Genomic DNA, 17406 nt, shown 5'->3' on the forward strand with positions numbered 1-17406 from the left:
AAATGCAGGCAATTATCTCGATGGGCTGTGACACCAGTGCCCGGTACCCAGAGCAGAGCTGTGATCTCAGCACACGGGGCTGCAGGCGTTTGCCCTTTTCCCTGGGTTTCCCCTTTCCCCCCCCGTTAATCAGCTCCTCCTGTACCAGCACATCAGCTCCATTGTCTGCGGCACCTCGGGAGCTGGGGGCTTCTCGTGAGGGGAGGGGAAAGGAGCGGAAAAAAAAGGAAAAAAGCAGAAGAAGAGGGAAAAAAAAAAAAAAAAAAAAAAAAAAAGAAAAGAGAGAGAAAAAAAGAAGAAGGCAGGCAGGAGCTCAGACCCTCCCGCTCGCACACCAGATTGTGCTTATCTGCTTCCCAACGCGCTTTGCCAGGGAGCGCAGGGGGAGGACGAACCAACCCCGAAGCGCGGGGCGGCAGCGGGACAGCCCCCGGGGCGCGGGCACGGACGGGCGGACGGACAGAAGGACAGACGGATAGAGAGGCAGGCGGACAGACAGCAGGCAGCCTGCCGGCGGGCACGGACAGCCCCTCCGGGAATCCCGGCCGAGCATCCCGGGGGATCCCGGCAGCCGCAGCCGCTCCGGAGCCGCCCCCGAGGCGCGGGCTGGGACTGCCCGGGCTGGGATGGCAGAGCAGCCGCGTTTGCTACCGAAACCCCTGCCGGGCACGAGAAACGCGGGCTGCTTTTGTCCTGAGAAAACAGGAGCACAAATCTTTAACAATTTCTACATTTTACCATGGCCCAATTCTACCAACTCCCTCCCCTCCCCCTCCTCCTTCTTTCCTCTCTATCCCAACGTGAACTGCCACGGGTGAGAATCCTGGAATGGAATCACACAGGGCAGAGTTAGATTAGAGATTAGGTGGGAATTCCTACTGTGAGGGTGGGCAGGCCCTGGCACAGGATTCCCAGAGCAGCTGTGGCTGCCCCTGGATCCCTGGAAGTGTCCAAGGCCAGGCTGGACAGGGCTGGGAGCAGCCTGGGACAGTGGGAGGTGACTTTAGGGGCTGGGCTTCAAGGTCCCTCCCAACTCACATCAGCCTGGGATTCTGTAAATCTCCTGGGATGGAAGAGACCCACCAGGATCATTGATCCAGCTCCAGACAGACACCCCAGCAATCCCGCCCTGGGCACCCCTGGCAGTGTTCCTGGAGCTCTGAGGGCTGTGCCCATTCCCTGGGCAGCCTGGGCAGTGCCAGCACCCTCTGGGGCAGAACCTTTCCCTGATCTCCACCCTAACCCTCCCCTGACGAGCTCCAGCCCTTCCCTGGGTGCTGTCCCTGGTCAGAAATCAGATCTGTGCCCATCCCTCCCCTTCTCCAGGCTCACGGGATACTCTGAGTTAACAACAGCGCAGAACTGCTCCGTTGCAACACACAGGACTGGCACACAACAACTTCAACAGCAATTTATCTTAAAAAAAAAAAAAAAAATTAAATTGTTGCTGTTGTTAAATAAGAAGTGTCCTGAGGGAGACCAATGCTGGTGTGCAGTTTGCTCTAAGTTTACTCTTGCAGCAGCTACCATTTGGCTGTTTCTGGTTCCGTTTCATTTCTGAAAATCCCTCACAGGAAACATTTAAGCTACAGCTTGGACTGCTGTCAAACAGGTACAGAGGGACTTGAGAGTTCAACAGTCACAACAACAAAACCAAGGGCAGAATCTGACAAAATGCTTCAAAACCACTCTGGCACTTGGACAAGTGTTTAAAACAAAACCAACAAACAACCAACCAAACAAAAAACCCAAACAAACCATAAAACACCCCCACAATCCCATCCCTAAAATGCCACAAGAATTTTAACAATGTTTCAAAAATATGCAGAGAAAACCAAAGCCCTAAGCCTCAACCTGAGGCTCTTTCCCATGTGGACCTATCTAGTTCCCCAAGTGCCTGGATAATAAGCTATATTTAGGGATCTATATAAGCTATATTTAGGGGTTCTGGTTTTCCTCATTGTCACTGTGCAGTTACAGAAGTGCCTTGAATCTTCTTAGAAAATTGCCCTGTGTAAGTTTAATTAAATGAAATTATAAATATATGTGAGTAAGAACTGGCAGTTTCTTTAGTGCAGCAAAGAAATCAGTGGCTTATGCTTAAACAGGGTCACACTTTGTGTGGTATTTCCCTAAAAACACCTTATACGGGACAGGGAAGGTGGTAGGAATGACCAGAACACGAGAAAAGCAACTTGGAGTGAAAAAATATGTTTGACTGGGGCCTTTCAAAAATATATTTTCTTGTGAAGATTCTCTTTCAAGTACCTCTGTCTGTCCTTTCCTTGTGCTGCCTGCACTTATTTGCTGGGATTTCTTTCAGAGCTGCACCAGAGCTGGTGAATCCTGAGCAAACACAACTGGTTATCTGTGAGAAGCAACATCCCCCCAACAACACAAAACACTGCCCAAATCCAAGCCCATTTATCATCCTGGACTCATATTCCCCTGGGCTTCATTAGCTTGGCAATTTTCAAGTCACTGATGCCATCATGGTGAGGATATTTAGATTTTCTTATCAAAACTCTTTCATCCCAGCTTTTCATCCCCTGTTCTCCAGGGTGGTTTTATCTAAAGAGGAACTGAGGGAAGGCCCTGGAGACCCAGTGGCTGCTGGTGAGCCCCAAGCTCCTGGCACTGCCTCCTGCCCTGGGTTTGGTACTGCCAAGATGGCAACAGGAAATCCTTTTTCCTTTGTTTCCACAAAAAAAAAAAAAAAAAAAAAATCAGCACAAGAAAAAAAAAAAAAAAAAGAAAAAAATTAAAGAAGAAGAGAAAATGAGTTTTCCCTGTTGTAACATTTTTGTGTCTGGAGATTTTTACATTCCAATGAAAAAAGAGGAAAAAAGAAAGAATGAAAAAAAAGGCTACATCACATAATCAAGGGCAGCTATTCCCAGGATCAAGGGAAAAGGGGAAAGCCAGCCCAAGACAAGTAAGCTCAGGAGATGCCAGCCAAAGGCTCAACCCTGAAATGAGACTTTTCAGGAAACTTCCCCTTTGTCTGTTCACATTGCAAAGCAATTTTTTTCTCAGCATCATATCCTTTCCAGAAAAAAAAAAAATCCTATTTATCACCCTAATTATCTATTTCTAAGCAGTGGGCTGGAGCATAGGAGCCATGTACCCCTGGATTTCCTGACAGCATCCAGCCCGATTATCCCACCCTACAGAGAAAATGCTAATGAGGACTTTTGCAAATGAAAAGCCCCACACTCTCAACACGTTCTTCATTTTCACTTGTCTTCCAGAGGAAAACAACAAAGGAAATTAAGCTTCACCTCACGCTCAGCCGGGATGTAGAACTGGTTCTTTCAGAAAGGCATTTACCAAAACCTTTGACTTGGAATTCCCAGGCCTAAGACAAGAAGGGATTTTTGGATGTGCTGCAGCTCCAGCACTGGAGCTGTAAGCAGTTTGCTGAGAATTTCTGCAGTCACTCAGAGTTCAGCCTCTGACAAGGCTTTCAAAAACAGCCCCTAAAAAAAGGGCCAAGTGGAAATCGAACGTTGCGCCACCTCCTTTTTCAGGGGTGGTTTTCTTGCCAACCCCTGGAGCTCTGAGGCTGAAGGAAAACAATCCACTGAGGGATAAAATAACCCCAGCATGAAACCAGTGCCTGCTGGAGTTCCTGGGGTACTGCTTTCAAAAGTTGGGCAGACCAGGAAAATTGACTTGTCTGGTGACAACCTTTCACAAAGTACTAATATTGAACTGCTGTTATTTACTTAGTTCAACTTTTAGAGTGATATGCCAGGAACAATCCTGAAAAATATTTCACTTCCCCAGATAAACAGTGTATCCCCCTATTTAGGTGGAGCATAGAAATTGCAGTAGTTCAATTGTTTTCCACAAGTCTTTCAAGGGTGAAATGCTCAACTGGCCACACACAAAAATTCATGGTAGCCACTTGTGTGTTGTGGAGTTCAGGGATCTCACGGGACCCAGCCAGTGTGGATCCCATATTCATCCATGATACCCTGCACACACCACAATAAAAATGGGGGGAGTACACAGCAGGGCTACAAACCCAGGGTTTGGGCTAGCAAAGAGATGCTGAAGTTCCTCCTGGAAGGTTGGAAGGCCTCGCTGCTCACAGGACACCACAGCACACAAAACAAAGTGCATTAAGTGGCCTCCACGCCAAAGCTGGGGGGAAATTCCTGGGCTGCACAAAGAATGAGGCAAATGTTGGTGTTCAGGGCTCTGGCAAAGCAGATGTCCCTCCCTGCCCCTTGCAGGCATTCCTGGTACCACCCCCGGAGCATCCCTGCCCCACCAGGACAGGTGGGAGAGCTCACACAGAGCCCTCGGGCTTGGGGACACCCTGTGACACCCCGAGGTGTTGGTGACAAGCTCTGCAGGGATGCCCAGAGAGTCAGGACATAAATCCAGGTCTCTTCCTTCCATATTGACTTGAAGGGCAGCTCTGCTGCCTAGAAACCTTCCAGAAACTCAAAACAAAGTTCTCTGGCTGCAGACAGCTGTCAGAGTTCTGCACTCCCCTGCAGATGAATTCTCATCACCATTTATAAAATAACCTTTATTTTTGGTTATTAAGCCATTCAGCTGCCAAAGTATCCATGCAGAAGGGTAGGAAGAACTTTGCTGTTCTCTTAATTCTCTTTATCCTGACTGTCCCTTCTGCACATCTGTTCCCTGGGCTCACACAACCACTGGCCGATCAATATGCTACAGAAGATGACAAATCCGCCCCAAATATCTGCAGAGCTAATTTAATAAATTTCCGGCTAATTTGGAACAGGCCTGGCAATTCACCCCTCCAGAAGGGCCACGTTACCATTTAGATACTAGGAAACAAAATATTTTTAGATGCCAGCTGAAAGCTGACAGAGGCCAACTCAAAATATCCAGAATAAATCCTGTCAGGCTGTGAAAGAATTTGTGCCAACCAACATATACACAGATATAATATGCCAATTTTTACATATTTTCCTCTTTATAATGGACAGAAGCAAGATATTTACATTAACCTTTACTCTTTCCAGCACTTAGTGGTTCACTGAGGGGAAATGTCCCTTGTGATGGGAACAGGAAATTTGCGAGCAGGTAAAATGCAAAAAGAGTGCCCTGACTAGGAAATACCTGACAGGACATGGGGCTGTGTTAATTGGTACATCCCATTTTCTGGGCTGTTCAAAGGCCAATTTGCTCAACAGGCTCATGAGAACACATCCAGGAACAAGAAGCCTCCATTATCTTTCATTGTACTTAATAAATAATGGCCTTAATTCTGTGTAATTACAGCTCCAGAGCAGGCTTATTTGACCTGCTGAAGTGGACTGGGTATCACGTGCTCTTCCCTCTATAACTATTTAACACTAAGAAACATTCTCAGTTTTATCTGATAAAATCTCAACAGTTTTCTTCAGTTCCTCCTCTGTGATTGTTTCGCTCCAAATTTTTAAAAGTCCACAAAATTATTCAATTTGTAGTTAAAGAGTGGCATTTTTACATCCTTGTCTGGGATTATTTCAGCCCAGTCCTCAACATTCAGAAGGATTTACTGCATGCATCTAATTCTTCCATATTTCTCACTGATACCCTCCTCCCATGGAAAAAAATACTCCATGGAAGAAAAAAATTGTAATAAAATCTATTTCCAGCCTGCAATAAAGGTGGCAGCAATACCTGGCTCTGGTAAATCCCACCCCAGCATCACGGTGCTGTTGTTAGAACAGATTTGCAGAGGAGCAGAGCAGGGGGAAGTTGGGATTTTTTCCTGCATTGTCCTGCCAGACAAAGGCCCAGTGTTCCCATCACACTGGCAATGGGACAGAAGTACAGTGGGCACTGAACGTGGTGCAGTGCTGCTGTGGGAGGACAAAGGGAATATCACAGCACAGGGGGAGGCTGCTAGGAAATGGCAACAAGGCAAATGCTTCACTTGCAGAACACTTTACACTGGGTAAGAATGGAAGATTAATTACAGAGGGGCCTTAATTTGAATAAGGTTAAACAGAGCAGCTCCCACCGTTGTGTTCAGGCAAGGTTCAAATGACATCATGTGGGAAAAAGTCACATCCTCAACCCAGAGCATCTCCAAAGGAAGACTTGTACCAAACCAGCTGCTGATTTGAGAGGGAGGGACCCTGCCCCAGCTTTATCAAAGGAATTCTGTGCCTTTGATGCACTTTTCAGTGTGTAGGGATGAGAATAAAATATACAAGGTACCCATTTGATATGCAGTGTTAACAGGGGCAAACATTTCTTTCTAAATGGAGTGATCAAAGTGAAACCCCAGTTCTGGCAGTGCCTCCTGTGACAGAGCTCCCTGAAGGGTGGGTGCTTTTATCAGAATGCTGAGCGACAGAAACACCAGTGACCTCCCCACACAACTGTCCCCAAGGCAGCACAGAGCAGCCAGGACAGGACAGGTCAGATATTGGCAGCAGGAAGGTTGTAAAAATCTGAGAGAGAGGTGGTTTGTGCACAGACACACCTTCTGTCCCTCCCCTTGGTGCTCCTCCCAGAACAAACCCAGGCCTGCAAGCTAGAGCTGAATTTCAAGTGGAAATCCTGGAAAGGAGCAAATTATCCACTCTTAGGAATATCCAGCCATCAGGTCAGTGCCTTTGCTGGCTGGGCTGGGCAAGGTGAAGCTGTGAGATGAGCAGCTGGTGCAGAACAGGGCATTTCTGTCAGCTCAAACCTACAGCTGGCAGCTATGATTGCTACAGTACCTGAGTGGGTCAGTTGAGACGCTGCTTCCTGTCTCCAGGGAAGTCCTGAGGTGACAGCAAAAGAATAAAATTATGACGCATTAAATTAGAAACCAAATTAAAGCATGAACTGTTCAAAAATTCTATGTCCTTAAATATCAATGACTTTACATTCTCTTCTTTCTTAGTGGCATTTCAGAGTGCTTAGCATGCCATTAAACATGAGAGTAAATAAAAATACGCAACCAAAAAACCCATCACCCTTTCCTAGATTAGAGAAGAGGGAATATTAGAGAAACATTTGTCTGAATAAGCCACAATCTGATAAATTTTCAATATTCTAAAAGCACTCCATCCTTCTGTATCTGAGTGACTTTTACACTTTGGGGCTTTCTGCTCTCTGCCCAAAAAGGCACCTGTGGAGTTGTCCTACAGAACTATTGCAGCACAGAGTTCAGGTAATTGTAGGAACTGAAGAAGTTCTCTGATTATGCTGACTTTTGAGCAGCAATATTTAACATGCAGTGTGGTGTAATTACCCTTGCTCTTTCTGAGCATGACTCCAGGTTTATTATAACAACATTATATATATATATATATATATATATTTAACATGGGGTTGTATTTTGAGGGTGTAGCCAGTTTTTTTCACAGGCTGTAATAAAACATCAGCCAAAGCCCCATCATTTTTAAATGGTTACTTACACTCATCCATTTCTATCCCTTACACAAATGGCCTTTGCTCACAGAGCCATAAACATGTACAGTCCATGGAGGTTCATAAAAGTCACATTAGAATTGCATTAATTATATTTACAGCGGCCATTCATAGATCAATGGCAAATCTTTACTTTGAATCCAAAGATTCCTAATTTGCTTACAGAAATAAACAGGGTGGTGTGAAGGGAGGAACCCACAAAAGCAGCAAGAATTAGCTGTACAGAAATGGAAACAAACCATATTGTCCAAATAGCTTTTAATTAAAGCACTAAAGCTTGAAAATAGATCTGGGGAGCTTCTGCCACCCTGTAATTTGTTTGCTTCCCCAGCTCAGGGTCTGTGAATGAATTTTGAGGGGGTGGCTCACATATGCCAACCTTGTGGCTGGGTGTTGGTTTAACCATGGAAAAGGGTGAACTTCATTTACTTATAATTCAGTTTCCTGCTTCCCTGTGTGTGCTGTGAGGTGCCAGCCTGCTCACTCTGTGGGGCTTTGCCTTGCTTGTAACCCAGACTCGCAGAAAAAATCTGCTGGGAGCAGTTTTGGCCCTCGGTGCTATGAATAAATGTTTCTCAGACAGTGTCTTTGTGCAGCAGGGCTGTGCTGTGCATACTGAGGAGATGCTAATTAGCAGTGATTAGCCCCAGCCGCAGCACAGCCCTGGTGACACTGAGCACTCCTGACCTGGGCACTCCTTGCACAACCCCCAGGAGCAGGATCACAGCTTCATTAGGAATCCTGGCTCTCCTTCCTGAAGTCAGGCATCCCAAGTACTCCCCAGCACCCAAACCCTCAGTCAGGACAGGCACATGTATTTCTAGCTATAAATATACCTATTTTAATATATAAAAATAATATATTAATATATAAATAATGTATTTTAATATATAATAAATAATGTGTTATATATATTATTATACATTAAGGAATACTATATAATATATTAATATATAGGAATATTATATATATTTAAATTTATATAAATACACCTGAGAGCACAGCTCTCAGCAAAAATGCCTCTCTTAGGGTAACAAGCCACAGGCTCATCAAGGCTGGGAAAGCCCTCCAGGATGACTCTGTTCCCCTGGCACTGCCAGGTCCATCCCACCACATCCCCTCAGCACATCCAGATGTTTTCTGAGCACTTCCAGGGGTGCTGATGCCAGCACTGCCCTGGGCAGCCTGGGCCACTACTTGTCAAACCTTTTAGGGATGAAATATTTCCTAACATCCAACCTAAACCTCCCCTGCTGCAACTTCTATATGTTTTTTTTGGGTGAAGATCAGATATAGGAACAGTGGCAAAGACAGGAGAAGCTTCTGGAGCTGATGTGGAGAAATTCCCTGGATGAGACAGATCTCCACACTATGGGGAGGAAGATGGAAAACAAGCCCTACACAGGAGGGCTACACCCCCAGAATTGTTACAGCCCAGCCTTTGTACCTGGCCACCCAACCCAGACTCAGCCTGGCACTGTGGAAAACCTCAGGAGCAGTCTGACAACATGAAAACCAACATTTTAGTGGCTACAAACCCTCCCAGTAGAAACAGGAGAAATCAAATTTAAATTCTACCAAAAGATCTGGATTTAAGGTACAGAAAGTTAGTTAATTCTTATTGAATTTACAGAATAGTATAATCACATCATCACTCCCCTTCTTTCTTCCCAGCTAAAATCCCATTTAAGTCTTTTGGTTTCTTTCCAAACTGCTCAAAGATGGAAAATTAATTAAAAACATAAAAATAACCCAGATTCTGAACACAATGTCATTAAAGCTGCAGCAAACCAAACATCTCATTGCACATGGGGTCACTTCAGGGATGACAAAAATATATCTCATTTAGGTTACTTCAAAATAAGGTTTGTTAGTTTTGTTCTGCTTTTTAACAAATTGACTGGATGGGAAAATAAAATACTGCTGTGAACAAAGTGAGCTGGAAACTCCTGTTTTCTCCTAATGAGCACTGGCTCAGGACATTTGTAGCCCAGAAGGAAGCACAGACAATATCTAATAATGAAGCCATTAAAAAGATACTGTTAAATATAACAGGCTTGTCTATATATGTATAATTTCCATTGGTATTAATAAAGATAATTATAAAAATTCCCAATGTACTTTAAGTGCAGAACTGTGCCCAAGGCTTTGAGTGAAAATTGAGCTGAGACAGAGCACAGACTGCAGAACTGCCTGGAATTCTCAGGGAATGCTCCAAACCACCCTGGGGGCTGTTTTGTATCTCCAGTTGGTTTCCATGGAGTTTGCAAGGTCCTTCCAGGTGTGCAGTGAAGGAATCTGCCCCAGTTCCACCATGACTCAGCTGAACCGTGCACATTCCTGGCATTTCAGGGAAAGGCAGAGGGATGGTGGCATCAACTGGAACTAAACTGGGCACACACAGGGATTATTCACTGCTAACGTGGTCAGCCTGGAACCTGAAGAATGTGTGCAATTGTTGGTAGTAACAACTGCTGTCAAGGCTAAAAGGATTATCCAAAGTATGGATATCCTCAGCTCCTGGGTGAGGAGCTTGCCCAGAGCTCCCAGCTGTGTCCATCAGCACAGGAATCCTGACCAGCCCACTTCTGCAGTGTGTCATGCAAGAGAAAATACAAATATTTCCAAGAAACCATTGGTCTAAAATCCAGACAGTAGGCTTTGGGTATCCACAGACAAAAACTATAAACACAATTCTAGTCAAGAGTTCTGTCCTGGAGCACAAAACAAGGCCACAGGCTCCAGCTCTTGTTATTGGCACTGTGTGGTGAACAGAGAGCATTCCCAGCAACTGGGTGTCTAAAAGACCTTATTCCACAATGGTTCAGCAGATTGAAGGGAAACACACAATTAGCTCTTGGCATCTTGAGCCATGATCCAAAGCTCTGGTTTATTTTGCTTCTTTTGTGATGAACGAAACTGGTTTTTGTAAATACAAAAATCAGTATGACTGCAGATTATTTTGGAAACAGTCCAAGATGGAGCTCCTTATATTGTGTGACATAGAGAGGGTAGGGGATGAACAGTGCAGAAGTGAAAACCTCCAGAGGTGTTTAGCTCAGCAGTGACAGCAGACAAGGAGTGTTACTGATGTGGGACTGCTACAGAGCCCCCCAGCCTCTCCATGTGCAGCAGGGACAGTGGGAATCACTGAGGGTTTGGAAGATGTCCCTGTGACTGCAGCAAGCCGCAGAGTGACAGAGCCACCCAGAACTGTGCCCTGGCTGAGGTGGATGAACAGGGACAGTCACTGCACTGCCCAGCCCTGTGCCCACGCTGCAGCCTTGGGTTCACCTCTCCTGAGGGAGGGCAAAGTTCTGAGGAGGCTCTTGCTGGGCTGAGGGGATAATCCTGGGGGAGTCCCCACTCTGATGGCTCAGCCCAGCTGCCCGCCCTCCTCAGGGTCCCCTGGGCAGCCCCACCCTCCGGGCTCAATTTGCCTGGATAATGCTGAGCTGGGGCAGCAAAGTCCCTTCCCATCAGTGCAGATGGCTGCAACTGCTTCATTAGCTGCTCACCAGAGGACAGAGGAGACCCCAGCACTACTCCCTTACTGCTGGCAGAGCCTACAAATAACCACACAGCACAAGCACACATCGTGCAAGCAGCCAGAAAAATATCCAATTTGAGAAAAGCCAAGATATTCTTCTGGCATGGAAACGCACAGTGGTGACAGATGAAATAATTGCAGTTGAAGCAAACCCCCAGCTTGATCCCAAATAAAGACTGCTTAAATATATCATCTTTTGGCTAAGAAGGGAGATTCACTTGGAGCATCAGAGTACAAAGATATGCTGTCTGCAGACAGCAGCTCAGAGGGGTGTGAGGGGAAAAGGCAGCTCTGAGCTCTGTCGGAGCCTCAGTGCTCGCAGCACTATGTCCCTCTCACACCAAGGGAAGGAATGCAGAATAACACATTAAATATTTAAGACCCTGTCTGGGGTGTTGCTCAGCGAATAATTGCTGCTGCTTGGCACAGTTTCTTCCCAGGAGCTGGCAGCTCACGGAAGAAAGGGAAACCTGCTCGCTGCAGGCTGGTGCTGTGATGCTCCGCATGCTCACATTCAAAGGAGGACTAAACTATTTCTTTGTATTCCAAAGTGCAGCTTCACTAAATGGAAATCTTCAGCCTTGCTTGAGGATGGTCTGGCAAAGCATAGATCCCAGTGTCACTGCTCCATTTGGAAGGAAAGCCCAAAGCATCCAATCCCAACAGGCAGAAAGGAGAGGACAGAGGGATCATCCTCAGCCAGGACACCCCATCCCCCAGAAAAAACCCTGAAATTATAATCCACCCATTCAAAGAAAATCATCCCTTCATGTCCCTTGGCAGAGATCTGGGAGGGCTCATTCCCAAAACCCCACAGGCCCTGAGCTCAAGGGACCCAGGGGAAGACAGTGCAGCTCCTGTCACACTCCTTCACCTGACCTCCCCAATAAAGGCTCAGAAGGAGCAACCTGAGGGCAATTCTCACTGGGGATCAGGAGCAGAAGCTGCTGAAGGGCTTGGTCTCCTCCCAGAGCTCAGAGGGATCTGAGGGAGCCCCACAGCGACATCGCTCTGGCTGGAGCGGCCTTCACCAGGCCTGCAGCCATGGCCTGCAGTAATTAACCCACATTAACAATGGGAGTCAGCCCAGGCACTGCCAGGCTCCCAGGGCACTCCTACCTTCCTCTTGGCCTCGGCCTCGGCACTGCCAGGCTCCCAGGGCACTGCTGCCTTCCTCTTGGCCTGGCCTTGGCACTGCCAGGCTCCCAGGGCACTGCTGCCTTCCTCCTGGCCTGGCCTTGGCACTGCCAGGCTCCCAGGGCACTGCTGCCTTCCTCCTGGCCTGGCCTCGGCACTGCCAGGCTCCCAGGGCACTGCTGCCTTCCTCTTGGCCTGGCCTTGGCACTGCCAGGCTCCCAGGGCACTGCTGCCTTCCTCTTGGCCTGGCCTTGGCACTGCCAGGGTCCCAGGGCACTGCTGCCTTCCTCCTGGCTTGGCCTTGGCACTGCCAGGGGCCACTGCCAGCCGTGGGTGCTGTGGTGCTCACTCACCCTCCCTGCTGGGCCAGCGTCCCTGGGCCACCCTGGGCCACCCTTTGCAGGGACAGAGCAGGGCTGGGGCACAGGCAGGAGCTCCCAGAGAAACTGCAGTGGCTCTGGCAGCTGCACCAGCACATGCAGTGCAGCAAAGCTGCCTCGGTGCAGATGTAACAGTGGAACAGCCCTGCTCCAGAGGATCCTGCAGGATTGTCCTGCCCCTCTCCTGCAGGTGAGTGGGGCAGAGGGAATCAGCACTCCATTGGGAGCAGTCATTGGACACAACCTGAAAATACACCTCCAATTCAGCCTTTCTGCTGGTCAGACAATTTAAAAGCTGTGCTTAAAGAGCTGGCACTGCTCACCTATGGAAAGGCAGCTTTCAGAGACCAGGGCCTTAAAGGATACCATGGAAATTCCTGCCTCTCATTTTCTCTTCTCATACATTTTGTCCCAAATATTTTAATGAACCATTTAGACAACGGAGTATTTAAACACGTGTTTAATGCTGCTCTTAGAAATAAAAAAGCTTTCCTTGCTTGGGGCTGAAGTGAATTGCATTCCCAAAGCTGGGAATATGCTGGACCCCTGGCTGGCTCTGAAGTGCTCCCAGCACTGGAAATGGGAAGCAGCTCCTGCCTGTCCTCAGAGTACAGCTGGTTTGCCCAGGTCACTCACACACAAGTGTGCCAAAACACTCATTTTTACAGCATGCTTTCCAAATCAAAATACAATCACAGCATATCAAAGAGATTTTAGATCTGTAAGAAAAACAATGTCCAGGAAACAAAGCCCAACATCACCCTGAAAGCCAGGAGGAAATAGCTGGACTAGCAAGGCTCAGCTGGCTTCCTTAATTTCAGAACACTCTGCAAAAGCGAAATTGAATTTCTGTGCATGGGCAAGAGAATTACATTAACTAAAAGCCATTTGTGCTTGCAAACTTGGGACCTGCATTCCTAGAGCAGTCTGCAGGAGTAACAATGCAGAAGCAGAAATGCTGTAATTTCTGTTTTGTAGTAACATGCACCCTGTACAGTGAAAATGTTCCTTGAAAAATTAAATTCCAAAAACTGCCATGAACTAAATTAACTCCAACAACAACACCTAGAGGTTAATGGCCCTGATGTTTAGGATTTCACTGCTGTGACTGCCTGGTGTTCATGCAGCCCAGCCTTCTGCTGGGTTTTCCAAAGGAGCTGCAAGCCCCCAAGCCCTGAACTCTGAGAAGAAAAATAACTTTATCAGGGGCCCACTCCAGTGACAAGAAGCAGTTTAGAATTTATTATCTGCTGAACATCTACCCAGCATTGTTTTTCAAGGTGCTATCTTGCCAGAGGAACTGATTTCATATTAAAATATTGCAGTGATGTGGTTTTGGCTTTGTTAGAAGTGAAGCCCATCATTTAAATTGCATTTATTCCCAGAGTTACACAAAGATCAGATGTTTATTAACAAGCTTCACTACTATTTGCAGCTCAAATTTAGAACCCTGAAAACAAAACCAAGCCGTAAATGTGGCATGGGAATTGGGGTTTTCCAAAGAAGGAAGAGAAGGAGCATTGTGATAGCAGCAGCCAATTGTATATAACTCAGTTTGAAGATATTAAAGCTTCCAGATCTATGTTTAATCCCCTGTGAGGCCAAGGTCCAGCTTGCTAATGTAATCTGAGAGCTGAACTGTTTGAAAATATCTTGTTCAACAACATGGTTGGACAAACTTGCTCTCCACCAGGAGGCTTCACTGGTGTCCCTGGCCAGCAGCAGCTTTCCCTTTTTGTTTGAGCATCTTCTGCACAGAAAGTGATGCTTGTGAGAGCCACAAACCCCAAAGCACTTTCACATTATGTGTAAGGCTCCCTGATGGCTGTAAAGGGAGCACTGGGAGTACCTGAGTTTGGCTAACTGCTCTTCTCTGGGTGAGCAAATCCCAGCCAACAGCCCAGAGAGACACCCTGCACAATTCCCCACCCAGGGACCACAAACATCCCAGGCCCCCAGGTATCTTCCCATGGCATTGGAGACCACCCTGCTGAAAAACAACAGAAAACAAAGGCTGGGGAGTAACCCTGACATGGAGGTGTAATCTGTGTTTGAATCCCATGTGTCCTTTCAGCAGCTCTATCACTGCCCTCCAAAAGCAGCTCCTACAGCTCTGTGCAAGTGATGCAGGGAGGATAAACCCTCCCCAAGGTGAGCATAACATAAACACACCCCAGCCTGGCCCCATCCCATCCCATCCCATCCCATCCCATCCCATCCCATCCCATCCCATCCCATCCCATCCCATCCCATCCCATCCCATCCCATGGCAGACTCACACAGCATCACCTGAACTCAGCCTGTCGCTGTTGCTGCAGGTGCTGCAGGTGTGTTGAGGCTGCACACTGTGACAGCTCCTGCTGGCACTCAGGGCTGCCTCAGGGACACATTCATTTCCACTTTTCCCCTGGTTTTTCGGCCCAAGGTTTGTTTCTCGCCTTCCCATCAGCAGCCCCTACGTGCCCAGCTCAGAGTGGGATCTGGGGCACGTCTGCAGCTGGAGCAGCTCCCTGCACTCTGCATCCCACAGGGACAGAACAGGGCTGGGCAGGAGATCCACAGGCAGCAGAGCTCAGCCTGCACTGCCAGGGTTCACCCATCACCTGCCATGACAAAGCCACTCGTTCCTGCAGCTCTCCAGAACCATCACATTGCCAGTTCAGCATTCACATGACTCCCAACCTGTTTCCATCCATCCCCTCCCAATCAATGAATATTCCCCTGCACGCCAGTGCTGCTCCTCTGTGCTCACCAGCATTTCACAGGAGCAGCACATTACAAGACTCTGTGGATCAATGAGCATCCCTCTTTTGTTTCCCAGGAAATACACAGAATTACACATGCTGCTAAGTGCATTCAAAGACCTACAATCCATATGCTGCTTCCCTATTATTCAGCAAAGCTGCATTTATAATCTTAATCCCATCATTTCTCAAAAGGAAAATTGACAGAGATATTTCAGATAAGTAGATTCAATGGCTTAAATTCCAGTGCACTCTCTCAGTCTGTCAGAGGTTATGATGCTTCTTTTTAAAGACAGAAAACAACTTCTGCATCACTCCACATGCACAGTCAATGTTTCAGTGATCCCACTCCTCTGCAGGCTCAAACCTACAGGCTGAAAGCACGGTTAGATTTTTTTAAAAAGCATCATTGCTTTCTGGAAGCAAAGGCTTACAAACCTAAGTTAAATAACATGCAATTAGCAAGCTAGCACAGAATCCAAACCCAAACCCAAGTGGAGCTATGTCAGCAGGTCTGTGGCCAAACAACAAAACGTGGGGTTAGTGGTGTGTGTGCTGGGAAAGGGATGGGCAGCTACAGAGCAGCTCCTCAACTGAAACAGGATTTTCCAGCAAGTAAATTGGCAGTTTACTTTTATCAATTTACAGTAATAATAATTCTCACCGCCCTGTATTTTGATATTAAAACAAACCAGTTGAAACCACAATAAAATGACCATGGGATTTACACAATTCAAGAGCTCCCCAGTGCTTCCCAAACTCATCCTAAATTCCAGTACTTACAGTAGAACAGCTCAGGGTGCCTTTGCACCCATGAGAACTCCTGCAGCTTCAGTGCAAACCCAGAAATCAGGATGTGCAGCCCTAGATGCACCCAAAGGTTCTGGCTGTGCTTGGATGCAGCTGGATGTGTTTGGAGGCCAACCCTACCTGGAAAATGCTCTGTGTTCATACACACACACACAGAGTGCTGAAATTCTATGGAAAAACCCTCAAAACACAAAGAATATGGAAGGAAAATGTCAAAGTAAACTTTAAATGAGTCTTCTCCATTTCTCAGTTTTACTCAAAGACCATTTCCATCATTTACCTTTTCCACAGCAGAGAATCAGATGGAAGAAACACCTGGCAGAAATCTGCCCATCTGCCTGGAGGAGGCACCACTTCACCTCCAGTTTTGACCTCCACAGCCCCAGGTTTTCCACTCCAGGTTAAGATAAAGCATCTGACATGGACACTACCAAAATCTGCCTCCCAAATGCTCCTGCTCCTGACCAAGGTAACTTTGGGCTTTCTGCAGAGGGCTCAGTGCTGTGGCCAAGACAGGTCCTGTAGTAATTACAAATCCTCTGAACAGAGAGAGACATAGCTCTCCCAGGATTTTAGAAGCTGTGGGAAACTTAGAGGAAAGAATTCAAACAATTATTATGTCTCTTTCTGTAACCATTGTTTACAGATATGGCTCTCCAGAGTGTGCTGTTCATAGTTCACCAATAGTGTGACAGAAGATTCCTAAAGGCCAATATGGTCTTAGTCCACCATTGTTTCTATAAGAACTGCAGATTTCTAATAATCAGGTGTCTTTTCATGCCTTCTGATGATGGAGTCTCTGTATTACCTTTGGCTGTCCCCAAACCCCTTCGGTGATAAGGTCCCTAAAAGGAACTTGAAAGCCAAGCTCAGCATCCATTTGGCCTCATGTGGAATGAAGTCACAGACTTCCTGCTGCTCCACTACACACCTGAACCTTTGCCTCCCTTCAGGGCTCTTTGATCATCCTTCAGTCTTTGATGAAAAGCATCAGATGAGTTGATAATGCCTATTTGTTGCTTTCAGCTTTACTTCTAAAAGCAGAGGCTGTTTCCTGCCTTAGCCTTGGCTGTTTCCTTCCCTCCACCAAGGGAGGAGCTGTTCCAACCCAAGGACAGCTCCTGTCCACGTCTCCCTTGGAATCCAGCATAAAAATAAACACAAAACTTCCAGTGAGCTCCCTCAAATCAAAAAGAAGAACAATTTTAAAAGATGACTCAACACTAAAGTTACAAAGTGTGGAAGAGGTTTTACAGCCAACTTCTGTGAGCCATTGAGAAGTTTGATAAGAGGATCCATGTTTACCCCTGAAAGAATTCCTACCAAGATTGTTGACATAGAAACCAAGAAAGAAAGAAGGATAAATAAGTGAAACTTGTAACTG

At 46.7% G+C, this 17406-nt stretch overlaps 1 protein-coding gene across 5 annotated transcripts in view; it reads right to left on the reverse strand.

The window, feature by feature from the left end:
- The window catches only part of IQSEC1 (IQ motif and Sec7 domain ArfGEF 1), a 300138-nt gene that overhangs the window by 132793 nt on the left and 149939 nt on the right, over positions 1-17406 (reverse strand). For 2 of the 5 annotated variants that reach the window (XM_058812654.1, XM_058812660.1), the window contains one exon: positions 6705-6749. The exons of the other annotated variants lie outside the window; for them this stretch is intronic. In XM_058812654.1, coding sequence (XP_058668637.1) covers positions 6705-6749 — 45 coding nt within the window. The remainder of the gene's footprint in view (positions 1-6704; positions 6750-17406) is intronic. 5 annotated transcript variants of the gene reach the window in all.

This window comes from Ammospiza caudacuta, chromosome 12 (genome assembly GCF_027887145.1).
Source record: "Ammospiza caudacuta isolate bAmmCau1 chromosome 12, bAmmCau1.pri, whole genome shotgun sequence".
Taxonomy (NCBI): domain Eukaryota; kingdom Metazoa; phylum Chordata; class Aves; order Passeriformes; family Passerellidae; genus Ammospiza; species Ammospiza caudacuta.